The sequence below is a fragment of the Micromys minutus genome, assembly GCF_963924665.1.
Source record: "Micromys minutus genome assembly, chromosome: 22".
Classification (NCBI taxonomy): domain Eukaryota; kingdom Metazoa; phylum Chordata; class Mammalia; order Rodentia; family Muridae; genus Micromys; species Micromys minutus.
In genome coordinates, this window is record NC_137957.1 from 3449165 (window position 1) to 3462607 (window position 13443).

At 45.7% G+C, this 13443-nt stretch overlaps 1 protein-coding gene across 1 annotated transcript in view; it reads left to right on the forward strand.

The window, feature by feature from the left end:
- Nucleotides 1–12776, forward strand: part of LOC308435262 (uncharacterized protein) — a 53200-nt gene extending 40424 nt beyond the window's left edge. Inside the window, exons 16-27 of the mRNA XM_080935938.1 lie at nucleotides 953–1097; nucleotides 3950–4003; nucleotides 4094–4221; nucleotides 5928–6049; nucleotides 6856–7126; nucleotides 9155–9221; nucleotides 9402–9525; nucleotides 10586–10722; nucleotides 10800–10864; nucleotides 11700–11782; nucleotides 12094–12298; nucleotides 12704–12776. Of these exons, the coding sequence (XP_080792064.1) occupies nucleotides 953–1097; nucleotides 3950–4003; nucleotides 4094–4221; nucleotides 5928–6049; nucleotides 6856–7126; nucleotides 9155–9221; nucleotides 9402–9525; nucleotides 10586–10722; nucleotides 10800–10864; nucleotides 11700–11782; nucleotides 12094–12271 (1374 nt within the window). The 3' untranslated portion in view covers nucleotides 12272–12298; nucleotides 12704–12776. The remainder of the gene's footprint in view (nucleotides 1–952; nucleotides 1098–3949; nucleotides 4004–4093; nucleotides 4222–5927; nucleotides 6050–6855; nucleotides 7127–9154; nucleotides 9222–9401; nucleotides 9526–10585; nucleotides 10723–10799; nucleotides 10865–11699; nucleotides 11783–12093; nucleotides 12299–12703) is intronic.
- Nucleotides 12777–13443: the final 667 nt, after the last annotated feature.

A 13443-nucleotide genomic window follows, 5' to 3' on the forward strand; every position in this document is an offset into this window, starting at 1 on the left:
TCATCACTGAGGTCCAGACACAACTTCACTTACAGAGGCTGTATCACCTCCAGGGGCTTCAGGAGAAACTTATTACAGGTGCTGAGGAAGTATATTAGTACTCACCAGAGACCAGAACCAAAGCATGAACACACATGTGCACACAAACAGTAATATGTATACGTAAGGATAATGGCAAAAATTGAAAGACATAGATAATCTTTAGGTGTGTTATAGTTTTGTGTGACCAAGATAGTATATACAGATTGTCAGAGGAGAAGGGGAGAGGGTATCAGAAAAGAATTGTGGGAGGGCGTGACCGGGAAGGGGTTAGTGAGCAGGATGTAAAATGAATAAGTAAGAAAATTAAATTTAAAAAATCATTATGTATCACAATTCTGTACATTTTATGCAGATATACAAATGAGCACCATACACACATAACATGTACAGGTATGTAAATGAGAAAGGGAAGATGATAGGGCTCAATAGATATGTAGATAAAATTTGGACTTACATAATAAAGGAGATTGAGAAATCCCACAATGCCACATGCAAACTGGAGGACCCGGAAGCTGGTCGTAACAATGTAGTCTTAGAACAAAGGCCCAGTGTGAAGTGGAGTGTCAGACATAAATGCTGGTGTCAAAGGTCAAGGGCCAGAGTTTTGATATCTGAGGGCATGAGAAGCTGGGTGTCCCAGTTTTGATGGGAAGAATGAATTTCTCCTACCTCTGTGTCTTGTTTCATTTGGATTCTTACTGGGATGGATGGTACCACCTACACTGTGGAGGGAGGGACATCCTGACTCAGTCTACCGCTGTGAATACTAATGTGTTCTGAGAATGACACAAATACAACCAGAAGTCATGTCGCTTCTGACAACTAGAAGTCAGCTTATGTGAGCATCCAGACAACGTGGTCCCTGAAATGAGCCATCTCAGGAGGGATTGCCCTTGTCTTCTCCCCCCAGTTGCCTCCCACGGAAGAAGGTATAAAGAAGATGACTGAGCTGGTGAACGCCTACCCCCAGGGCTTCATGACCTGGCTGGGCCCAATAATCCCCCTCATCAGTTTGTGCCACCCTGACATCATCCGACCTGTCCTCGGAGCCTCAGGTACCCATGGGAGCTGTTAGTGATGAGTCTGTGGGAATCTGAGAGCTTCTAATCCTGACTTCCATCTTATGTGTGCCCCCGCGGCAACCCAAACTTTCCTTCCCCGATCTCTTTCAGGCTTTCTGCCCTTTCTTACCATCCCATGCCAGTCTCTTCTTCCTCTACTGCAGCCATTTCCTTCCTCCCATTCTATCATTCCTGGTACTCCTGGGATGCCAAGGGGTGACGAGTGAGGCTCTATCCTAGTGGAACCCAGTCTGAAGACATGTGTCCCGAGGAAGACACTCCAGCTACCTGTGATTAGGGATGGCCCTAAGGAAGATGTGTGTTGGCTGAATGGGGAAGAGACCTCTGCTAACACATGTAGGGAGACTTCCTGGAGGAGGAATCATGACTAGACCAGACATGACCAGGTGCTAGACCAGTGACAGTCTAAAAGAGACAAAGCTGGGTATCTGGAATGAAGACAAATCTACTCCAGTAACAGGAATGTTTAAAGTGGGGCCGGCGGTGTAGGGCATATGTGGGGCTGCAGTCCATCTTATCCCCAGGAAAAGCATGAACCGTTGTATACAAATGTGGGATACAGCTGTTGTTTCTAGATTTTTCCTTCAGTTTGCTTATTGCTCACGGTATAGGCCCAGAATCTTTCTTAGGAAGTTCCACGCCAGCATGGCCCACTTGCCCTTGCCCTTTGATATTACTATACTGGCCCAGACTATGGTAGGGTGTTCCTTGGTGACCATGGCTCTAACATCTGCCAGGAAGGCTGCCTGATCTCTGTGCACGGCTAGGCCTCTGTCAGGTGTGAGTGATATCCAAGAATAAAGGTACTGATACACTGTAGAGGTCTAGGGCGATTGTCTTCGGGTCTGATTTACCTTCCCGGGCCTCATTTCAGGAAAGCCTTTTCTTTCTTTTTTTTTTTAGTTTTGTAATTATATTTATGTACAGACAACTTAGTGTACATTTAACCCAGTTTAGTGGTTCTTTAGCCTTTGCCTTTTCCAGCTTGGCAATGTAACAGACTTAGGACCCAGAACGTTGCCTCCCCAGTGTCGGCGGATCTTGTCAGATCTGTCATTATAATTGGTCCTGGTCCTGATAACATTTTGACTATGTTTAGGGTTGTCTGATATCTGTCATCCAGGGTTGCACTGAGATATGACTGAGACCTTGAGATTTTTGTAAGGTGGCTCTTAGTGTGTAACCATGTCTGATGTTAGATCACATCTGTTACACATCTGAGATGCTAACATGATGATTCTTTTTATCTCTCTACAAATATATGTATTTTTATGGGATTGCACTTGCATTTGTGTGCCTGCAAGTGTGGAGGCAAGAGGCCGACACTTCACGTCACTCTCCATTAGCTGTACATCTCGTTTGAGGGGACAGAGTCTCACTGTGACTTAGCGATTACCAATTAGGCTGTGATGGATACCCAGAATCTACTTGGATTCTGTCTCCTCAGAACTGGGATGAAAAGTGCACCACAGTCAACTCTGTGGGTGCTGTGGACGGAACTCAAGTCTTCCTGCTTGCACGGCAAGCATTTGCTAAATGAACAGCCTCCCTACATTCTACAGTGATCATTTTAAGATAACTTCTGGTGCAAACTGAGAATCATCAGACATCCTCTATAAATGCATTTGAATAAAAATGCCCCCCACAAGCCCATAGAGAAGGATATGATTAAGAGATGTTGGAGTAGGTGTAGCATTGTTTGAGGAAGTGTGTCACCAGGGGGTGGACTTTGAGGTCTCACATGCTCAAGTCATGCCCAGTGTGGCGGTCTTTTCCTGTTGCTTGTGGATCAAAATGTAGAACTCTTTGGTTCATCTCCAACACCATGTCTGCCTACATACCACCATGCTTCCTGCCATAACAATAATGGGCTGAGTCTCTGAACTGTAAGCCAGCTCCAGTTAAATACTATCTTTTAGAAGAGTTGCTGTGGTCATGGCGTCTGTTCACAGCAATACACTACATTAAGTAGAGCCATGTCACAGAAGACTATGTGTGTTTAGCTACGTTAGCATATGTTAGATATTAGGACGGTGTATTGGCTGGCTTTGTGCATCTTGACACAAGCTGGAGTCATCACAGAGAAAAGAGACTCAGTTGAGAAAATGCTTCTGTAAGATCCAGCTGTAAGGCATTTTCTCAATTAGTGATCAAAGGGAGAGGGCCCAGCCCATGTGGGTGGCACCATCTCTAGGCTGGTGGTACTGGGTTTCATATGAAAGCAGGTTGAGAAAGCCATGAGCAAGCAAGCCATTAAGCAGCACCCCTCCATGGCTTCTGTATCAGTTTCAGCTCTGTTTGAGATCCTATCCTGACTTCCTTCGATAATTAGCAGCGATATGGAAGTGAAAGCCAAATAAACCCTTTTCTCCCCAGCTTGCTGTTTTGGTCATGGTATTTGGTCACAGCAACAGAAACACCGATTGAGACAGTGCACATCTATGTGCATCTATGTGCATCTATGTGCATCTGCACCATATGAATATGTTGGGAAATGACAGGAAGTGCTGGGTGAATGGTGTGCTAGGTCTATGTAAAGGTCTCAGAGTGCTGTACTGGGTTGATATGTTAGGCCATGTAGGAGCCATGTGAATGCACACTTGGGTGTGTTATGTAGTGTCAGGCCACACTTTTGTCCTACCTCCTCCTATAGCTTAGTCTGTTTCCTGCTTACCTCCTTCCATTCCCTGCCTCCTCTGTCCTTCTCCAAATTCTTGCCATTCTGGCTTGAGGTAGACATGCACACTTCTGATGAGGGAACAAACTCCTCCCAAGTCCACCCTCTGCATTCTCCGTCAGTTCATGGTGATTCTTCTTCATGTCAGCTGCCGTTGCCCCAAAGGATGGCACCTTCTACCGCTTCCTGAAACCCTGGCTGGGTGAGTCCTTGCAGGTGAGATGATTGGGAAAAACCTCAGGGTCCAGGGGAAGGTGCCACCTTTGCTCACTGCCAATGATTCCCCTCCCAGGAGATGGGCTCTTGGTGAGTTCTGGTGACAAGTGGAGCCGTCACCGTCACATGCTGACACCCGCCTTCCACTTCAACATCCTAAAACCCTATGTGAAGATTTTCAATGACAGCACCAACATCATGCATGTGAGTTTGCAGAACCCATGTGCCCAGCTGGGGTTCGGGGAAGGGTGGGTAAGGGACAGACCTAGTCCACAGTACTGGATCTGAAGAGCCATGGTGGCCCATTGCAGTTCCCCCCAGACTTAGTTCCCCATGTACAATTTAATATTTACATTTTTTTGCTTTGTGTCCACGATGATACCATAAGTCATGGCCCCTTATGTGGTGGGTGCTTAGGTAGTAATTTTTGGTGGTCTAAGACCTGAACAAAGACATGGTCTGGCAGTTCCAAACACACTGGTTGTTTCTTCTGGACAAGGTATAGGTCACTGATGTTTTACGATCAGTTGTGGATCAGGTGGGCAGCTCGGCTGATTCTGACTTAATTCTCTCACATCTGAAGTTTGCAGACTTCAAGATAATTTAGAGCAGACTTGGTAGGGAGAACTCAGGAAGTGTTCCCATGGTTCTTTCCCCCTATGAAGCACCCAAGGTTTGTGGCCCAGCCTTGGTGCACCGGAATGAGAAAGGCAGGATACGAGGGGAAGCTCAGATTTAATTGAGATGGTACCCTCACCATCTCACCAGTTTCTATTGGTCAAATCATAAACCAAACACAAAACCAAAAGTGGCTCAAGATCTAACGGATGCTGCTGGGAAATCACACTGTACTGAATAAGAGCTGGGTGATAGTCACAGAATGATTCCAGACTTGTCACCCATATGTTAGCTTGTTCACCGGTTATGGATTCTGCTGGAACATAGGACATCCTTGAGTCAGATGGAAAGACAGTCACTGCAAGTGTGCCCATCACTGCAGCGTTTATCCTGTCCTCAAGGTACCCATTGAGCAATGAGTGGGCTGCAGCAGGAGCTCCTCATGACCTAATCACAATATAATGATATGACCGAGTCTTAGGGAATCTGCTTCTATAACAAGCAGAATTTAGTCTTATTTTTATCCATGGAGAGTTGTCACTGTAGCCACAGGTTTTCTGACATACGTCTGAGGTATAGTCCAAGTTAAGAATATCGTGAGAGATCATTCTTGGCATGTCTGGCAAAGTTTCTCAAGAAACAATGCAAGTGTAACATTCTCAGCAGAGGGAGGGTTTTGAAATCACTTTGCAGAAGTGATGATGAAGAGGGCACTGTGTGTTACAGGCTAGACCTGCTGTGAGGTCCCAGTTCATTAATCTATGCTGGCAAACTTAATTTTCATAAAAGCCCATGAGGGACAGTCATTACCTTTTCCTCATTAGTGACAAATCTGAGTCTCAAATATTTCACAGTTTCTTGTTCATATTACCCTGCAGGAAGTGAGCTAAAAATGGTGCACGTGGGTTTCCTCTTAGTTTTGCAGACGGAACTAAGATCAAATCAACTTCCTAAAGATGTGGCAGGCAAGAACTAGGGGAGAGAAACTGACTGAGGGAGTACAGAACATGGGAATCAGAGCCGGGACCTGAACTCAGGACTTCTGACCCAGTCTTGGGTCTCATCTGCTATAGTAACTGCTCCCACTGTTATCAGTTTAGGATGTCCCTGAGGTCAGTTATCTAGGGCTGAGATCCAGCAGCCTGGCTTGAGGTTGTCCATTTGAGTGGTTGGGATTGGGCAGAGCCCCAGGGATCCAAGATCCAACTCTCTCTCTCCATCCCTCCCTCCCTCCCACCCTCTCTCCCTCTCTCCACTCGTTGCCTCCCTTCTGTTCCCCCTCCCCAACAAAGGCCAAGTGGCTGCGCCTGACCTCAGGAGGCAGTGCCTGTCTGGACATGTTTGAGCACATCAGCCTCATGACCTTGGACAGTCTTCAGAAATGTGTCTTCAGCTTCAACAGCAACTGTCAGGAGTGAGTGTCAACCTCAGGCCTTGGAATCTGGTCCATAGACTCAAAGCAAGAGACAGAGGAGGGAAGGCTGGCCAGAGCAAGCACAAGAGACTTTGTGGAGGCAGTGGGTCAGAACTGACACTGAACCAACCCCATGGGGATAGAGTAGCTCCTCCTGTAAGGTGGGATAACTTTGAAAAAGTCACAGAGATTCAGGAGAGACAAATCATGGGCATCTGGCATGAGGCATTTTGGAAGAAGGTTGGGAGAATAAACAGAAACTAAAGCATACAGACATTGACGGTCAAAAGTGAGACTTCATTCTGTGAATTAAGGCCATAGTTTCTTAGAAACTATGAGAGGTCTTCATTATCTCTTTATCACTATAATAGAAAGACTATCAAATAGAGGAGATATTTATTTTAACTTATAGATTCGGTGAAATTTGGATCTGTACCCAAAAATTGTATCATGGAGGGGACCACATGCTGGAGGAAAAGAAGTAATGAGGGACAGAAAATGCCGAGTTTTAATCCCCCTTTAAAGGCATGCTCATAATACAGAAGAACTCTGTAGACAGTGACTGCCTTTTAAAAGAAAATAGGGTTGATGTTGTACAAGGGGGTAGGTGGGTGAGACTGGCCACAGAGAACTGCAAGAATTAATGAGTTCTTATCTGGGTGGACAATATTGGGAGCTGGAGAAGCAGAACTGGACCCCGTGCTAGACAGGAAAGAGAGGAGTCTGGTGTGTGCCTCTGCTGAGAGATACCGCTTAGGTTTTAGGTCGGTCATATTCCTGCTTCTCTTCATGCTCTCACTGTGCAGGAAGCCCAGCCAGTATATTGCTGCCATCCTGGAGCTCAGTGCCCTGGCTGTGAAGAGAAATGAGCAGCTGCTTCTGCACATGAACCTTCTCTATCGCCTTACGCCCGACGGGAGGCACTTCTATAAGGCCAGCCGCCTGGTCCATGACTTCACTGATGCCGTCATCCAGGAGCGACGTCGCACTCTGACCAAGCATGGTGTTGATGATGTCATCAAGGCCAAAGCCGAGTCCAAGACTTTGGACTTCATCGATGTGCTACTGCTAAGCAAGGTTGGCTTCGTAAGAGGTGCACTGGAGCTTTAAAATGAATTAACTAGTTGAGAGTTTTGTTTTATTCTTTCAAATAGCGTCTCACTGTAGGCCTGGCTGACCTCAAACTCATGCTCTTCCTGCCTCGGCTTCCTAAGTGCTAGGATTACATATGCATATCAACCCTTTTGGCTTTAGGTGGCTTTTTTGACATGTGTCTTACTATGTTTCCAGGCTCATCTTCAGGGCTGGGAAATGGATTTTTCTGCCCTAGTTTCTGACACTATATGCTTGCACACTCATGACTTTGAAAGATTATTCTTTTATTTTTGTTTTGTGTGTATTAGTGTTTGATTGAATGTATGTATTGCATCACATGCATGCTTGGTGACTGCAGAGGCCAAAGAGAGCACTGAATTCCCTAGAACTAAGGTTATAGATAAGTGTGAGGCACCATATAGGAGATGGGAGCCATCTCTCAAGCCCCGAGTCTTTATGATTTTACAAAGAATAGAATAGATGCTTGTATTGAAAGTCAGATGATATGACTTTTTATGTTTCAGGAATGACTTGGGATTGATGTAGAGAGCACACAGAATCCATAGAAAGCATTTGAGGAAAAGAGAAGCAAGCCAGAGAGAAACGTGTTGTAGAGAGCACACTGGGGTATAGCCGATACAGCCTTTCTAGGCCTGAAACTGAAGGGCCTTATTGTTAAGTTAGTGAATCATGGTATCTGTATTTGGGTCTATATATTTTAGGAGAGCTGCACAAAATTTCATAATCAGTGTAGATCACACATGCTAGGAAGGTAGCACGTGTTCCCTATTTCCAGATCTTCCCTTCCCAGGCGATTTGATTATTTTACCTGACATTTATGTTCACAAAAATGTCACAGTGAAAAGCATTATTTTATAGTTAAAAACCAGTCTTAGACTTGATGCCCAGGGGTATTCTCACCTGTTCAGAGGATAAAGGGAAGGGGCTGGGGGAAGGACTGTAGGCAGGAGTAACTGATGGTAGGTATCTTAATTACTGGTCTGTTGATTTGAAGAGGCACCATGACTAAAGCAACTCTTATAAAAGAAAGCACTTGACTGGGGCTTGTTTACAGCTTCAGAGGATTTAGTCCCAGATCATCATCGTGGGAAGCAGACAGGCTGGAGCTGGAGTTACAGCTGAGGACTTTACATCCCGATTCATAGGCAGTGAAAGAGAGAGAGAGAAACACTGGACCTGGAGTGGGCTTTTGAAACTTCAAAATAAGGCCACACCTCCGAATCCTTTCCAAACAGTTCATCATCTGAGGACTAATCATGCAAATATGTGAGCCTATGGGACCATTCTCATTCAAACAGGATTCACAACAGGATTTACACAAAATCAGAAAACCCCATGTATTATGAGTCATGGAGGCCTATAGGACAGCGCATCTATGTCCTCTTAGGTTCAGAGAAAGCAATATGATAAACAGTGAGAGATGGAGAGGGAAGAGAACAGGTGAGGTAAAGTAAACGAAGGGTAAACAGATAATAGAAAAGGAGGCCAGAGGGGTCAGAAGAGTGAGCAAGTAATATATGATTAAATTTTAGCTATAAAACAATGCATTTCACGATGACATTTTCGTGCACATAAATTACCCTGCATTTCTCTTAAATTTTCTCAAGGAAGGAAGGGACTTTATTTTTGAATAGAAACAACTTTAACCAACCACTGAGGTAAGTTTTATAGGTTTTAGAACCTGTTATCTTCTAAAGGAAATATGATAAATTCTGTATATTTAGAAACAGTAGTGGGACAGTAGTGGTTTAGTCACTCTTCTCACAGAAATTACTCATCACACAGAAGTAGAAAACACAGACAAATCTTTGATCCTTGTACTAGGAAAAAACAGGAAGCTAAGAAAATGTCTGTGTGCTGGTGACCAAGAGAGATGCTGGAATATGAAGGTCTTGTGTGCCTAGTTGGAAAAGGATCTCCAGATGTATTTTATGTTAGACATGGGAACCATCAGAAATTGTGTGATATAAGAACTTGCCTCGTCTCCAGGATGAAGATGGAAAGGAGCTGTCAGATGAGGACATCCGAGCTGAGGCTGACACTTTCATGTTTAGAGGTGAGGGCATCAGTGTGAGACAAGGGAAGGGGTAGAGTCTCTCCACCCCAGAAATCTGGGTATCTCTTCCCTGTGTTCTATCTTTTCCCTTCTCCCTAAAACATCACTGCTCAAGTGCTGTCCACTCAGAGGTGCTGAAACAGCCCAGAAACCCAAGTTTATCTGTCCGCTCTTCTTCAGGCCATGACACCACGGCCAGTGGCCTCTCCTGGATCCTGTACAACCTGGCGAGGCACCCGGAGTACCAGGAGCGCTGCCGGCAGGAGGTGAGGGAGCTGCTGAGGGACCGAGAGGAGATTGAGTGGTGAGTCTTGGTAGTCTGTCCCTGAGCCTCTCTCCTGCATTTGTTTCCCAGGTGGGAAAGGCAACTCTTTAAATAATTCTTCTATTGTTGGTTGATGGGTGAGGCATCTATTTCATGAACACGAAAAAAAAATCTATGGATTGGAAATCAAGATATGGACTTTAAAGAGATTATTGGCAAGACAACACGATGTGAAGGCAGATGATGCTACTTTGTACATGTTGAATAAATGAAGTTCCCTTCCTCTCCTGGACTTTTGTCCTATTTAACGTTTCTCCATGTATTCCCTTCCTGATAGATTGTTCTTCTGCTCTATAATTAGTTCCTTACTATTCTGCCCAGGGGTCCACAGGAGACATCTGGGAATAAAAGTCATACGTATGTTTTCTTGAAGCTTTGGATGATGTATGCATCTAGTCTTCACACATCAAACTTCCCACACTGCCATTCCATCCCAACTTGGTGCCTAGCTTAGTCTGTGCTGAAGATTTAGCTCAGAGACCAGCCTGCCTTGGCTCTCAGCTTGGTGGGAGGACAGTCTTAGGTTAAGACACACCCAGGACCCATGGAAGGCATTGGACTGAGAGAGTAAGAGAAGCGAGGGTAGGAGGAAAGGAGATGCTTCATTGGGGAAGGCACTGGGTCCCTGTGTGGGGAGGTGGAAGATAAAGAAGGGGCGAGGTGATGGAAAGACCAGAAACAGGAAAAATAACTCTGAGAGAAGAAAGGAGGGAAGGCGTAGATGGGATGTGCGAGGGAGAGAGAACAATCAAGTTAGGTCCATTTCTTCTTCTTTGCATTTTGCCTTTTTCTTCGCTATAAGAAATATTCGTTTTAATGTAAATTTGTTGAGCTTTTAAAATGGCGGGGCCTTTGAGCAATTCGTTGTCCCAGACAAACAAACAACAAATTAACTTCTCTAAGGCTTCTTAGCTAAATTTCCTCTAGTACTTTCTGCTCTTGTCAAGATCATTTTACCCCCTGAGGAAGGGTTCAATGAGCACTACAGGGCTGGCAGCCGCTGGCTTTGCTTCGGGATAACTGCGTGGTGGTTCCTCAGGGACGACCTGGCCCAGCTGCCCTTCCTGACCATGTGCATCAAGGAGAGTCTGCGGCTGCATCCCCCAGTCACAATGATCTCTCGATGCTGCTGCACCCAGGACATTTCCCTCCCAGATGGCCGGATCATCCCTAGAGGTAGTTACAGAATTTAGGGAAAAGTACATAGCAAAGTTCATCTGGCAGCTTACTCTGCACGTCCCTTTCTCCCACAGGTGTCATCTGCATCATCAATATTTTTGGAACACATCACAACCCAACTGTATGGCAGGACCCTGAGGTGCGCTGTGTCCCCATTCTTGTTCATCCCCAAATGGCCCCAGGATATCAGACCTCTAGCACATTCAAGACTGTCTCTGGCTATGCTGGTAGATATTGTTTCTTTAAATAAAAACCAAAACCAAAAACCAAAAACCAACCAACCGAACAAACAAACAAACAAACAAACAAACAAAAAAAAAACAAAAAACAAAAAACAAAAAAAGGCACCATGCCACGCTGCCGCCGGCTACTCTCTGGTCCCAGCTTCTCACTGCCTCCATGGCTAGCCCCATGTAGAGACTGCCTATCTTGTGGTTAACTGTCACAAATCCCTGTAACCTGGTTAAAAAAAAAAAAAAAAAAAAAATCACTCTTGAGGCGGGAGTGGTGGTGTGACTCCCAACCGTTGTTTTTCTAATTTATCAATCCGATTTATATCAGTAAATTCTCACCCCACAAAACGTCCATACAATAAACTCAGAGCCAATTGATATTGATATAAACTGCCCACCTAGATAAGACAAATTGTCCCGTAATAATCCATCCCTTATAAGACACTCATTGCCACCAGTGGCTATTTGAAGCCACAGGGATCTGGGTGGGCTTTCTCTTCTTTCATCTTCCTTCCTTCTCCTGGACACTGCCATCTAACCGGGGGCTTCTAGTTCGTTACATCCTGTACCCCATTTCTCTTTGTTCCAAATGCCCAAGTCCCTTTTGTCCTCCTCCCTTTCCTCTGACCTGGAAGTCCTGCTTACTCCTTGCCCAGTGATTGGTCCCCTGAAATCTTTATTCATCAGGGGAAGGTCCTTGCCACAAGGTTTCGCTCATTCATCATGGCTAGTCTCTTGCAGGTCTACGACCCCTTTCGGTTTGATCCAGAGAACATCCAGGCTAGATCACCTCTAGCTTTTATTCCCTTCTCAGCAGGGCCCAGGTGAGTTCAGCAAGCTCAGGGTCGTGGAGCAGGATCTGGTCCTGGTGGTGAGGGAAGGTGGATTGAGGTGGTAGAGGTTTCACCAGGGTTTGGAGAGCCTCTGTTCCAAGAGCAGTCAGGGATTGTGGTGGTGGTGTGACTCCCACCCGCTAGTGGCCTAAACTCTGCGCAAGGTTTGAATTAAACATTAGTGGTGTGCTCGGTACATTAGCATCTCTCAACCTGATGGGGACCGGGTCAGGTTGGGTCTAAGGGTCTCTGTCTGGGTCCTGGCAAAGGGCACAGTCAGTGTGTGTTCCATCCTCCCGCAGGAACTGCATAGGACAGACTTTCGCCATGAACGAGATGAAGGTGGCGCTGGCGCTGACGCTGCTGCGCTTCCGCGTCCTGCCAGATGACAAGGAGCCGCGCCGGAAGCGGGAGATGATCCTGCGCGCGGAGGGCGGGCTGTGGCTGCGGGTGGAGCCGCTGAGCGCGGGTGCGCAGTGACCCATCTACTTTGCCCTGGACTTCTTAGTAAGTAAATAGGCGTGACTCTGCCGTGCAGATTGCAAACACAGGTTGCAAACACAGGGCTGTCACCCTGCAAGCAGGGGCTGCGAGGAATCCATCCAGTGGTCAGAGTTAATGGAGTCCGGCTGGTTGATTTGACCCAAAGATCCCTGACTTCCTCTGGATTATCACGGGCAGGCCCAACAACCCCTAATTTATGGCACCTGGTTCCTTCATGCTCTTTGCAACCAAAACCATCCTAGACTAAATCATGTGGTGCTACACTTCCCGCCACCCCCTGAAAATATGCAAAAGTCAGATATTTCCCTTTGTTCAGAGTTTCCTGAAGGCTCACCCCTGGGGCTCCCCTTCTGGACGTGTTTATGGTGGCCTATACCTCATAGTGCAATTCCTCTCCTTGTTTTACAGCAAAGCCTGTGTTTTCTTGAAGGAACACATCATGTTGCCTCTGACATACCGCTTTTTATGCTTTTCTTACCTCAAGGTAACCAAAGTTATGATGTCCCTTTCCCTAATAAAGTTAATTTTTGAAGGGTAATTTTGTTTGCTTCAGCTCGGTTCCTGAACCAACCACTGCAGGTAGCAAGCGTTTGACATACACCCCTGTGTGGGTGGTGCACATTCAAACTGTGTTATGTTCTACTCAGAGTTGCAAAGTCATGGAAACAGTCCAAGCGCCCACTTTCAAATGAATGAAGTCACACAATGAGACATTCCTCAGGCGTAACAGGAACAATCCTGACAAATAATGTGGCTGAGCCTTCATGTCGCACAAGTCACAAAGGCCATACATCACAATCACATGTTATGATTACTTTTATGAGATGTTTAGAGTAGGTAAACCCACAGCAGCCAAAAGCCTGTGGGTGGACAGGCTGTGGAGAAGGGGGAGGAGGAGGGACTGCTTAGTGGGAATAAGATTCCCTCATGAGCTGATGAAATGTCTTGGAAACAGATTAGAAAAGGTTCCGTGTCATCAAACACCTCATGTCATGTTATGTGACTTCCACCTCAAAAAATATTTTTATTGTACATGGTTTTTGTTGATGAGCTATTCGCACAAAATGTTGTGACTGTCTTGTCATGACACTAAATTGTTTTATGATTCTTCATTAGTCATCTCTAAAATCTTCTTGGAAACACTGAAG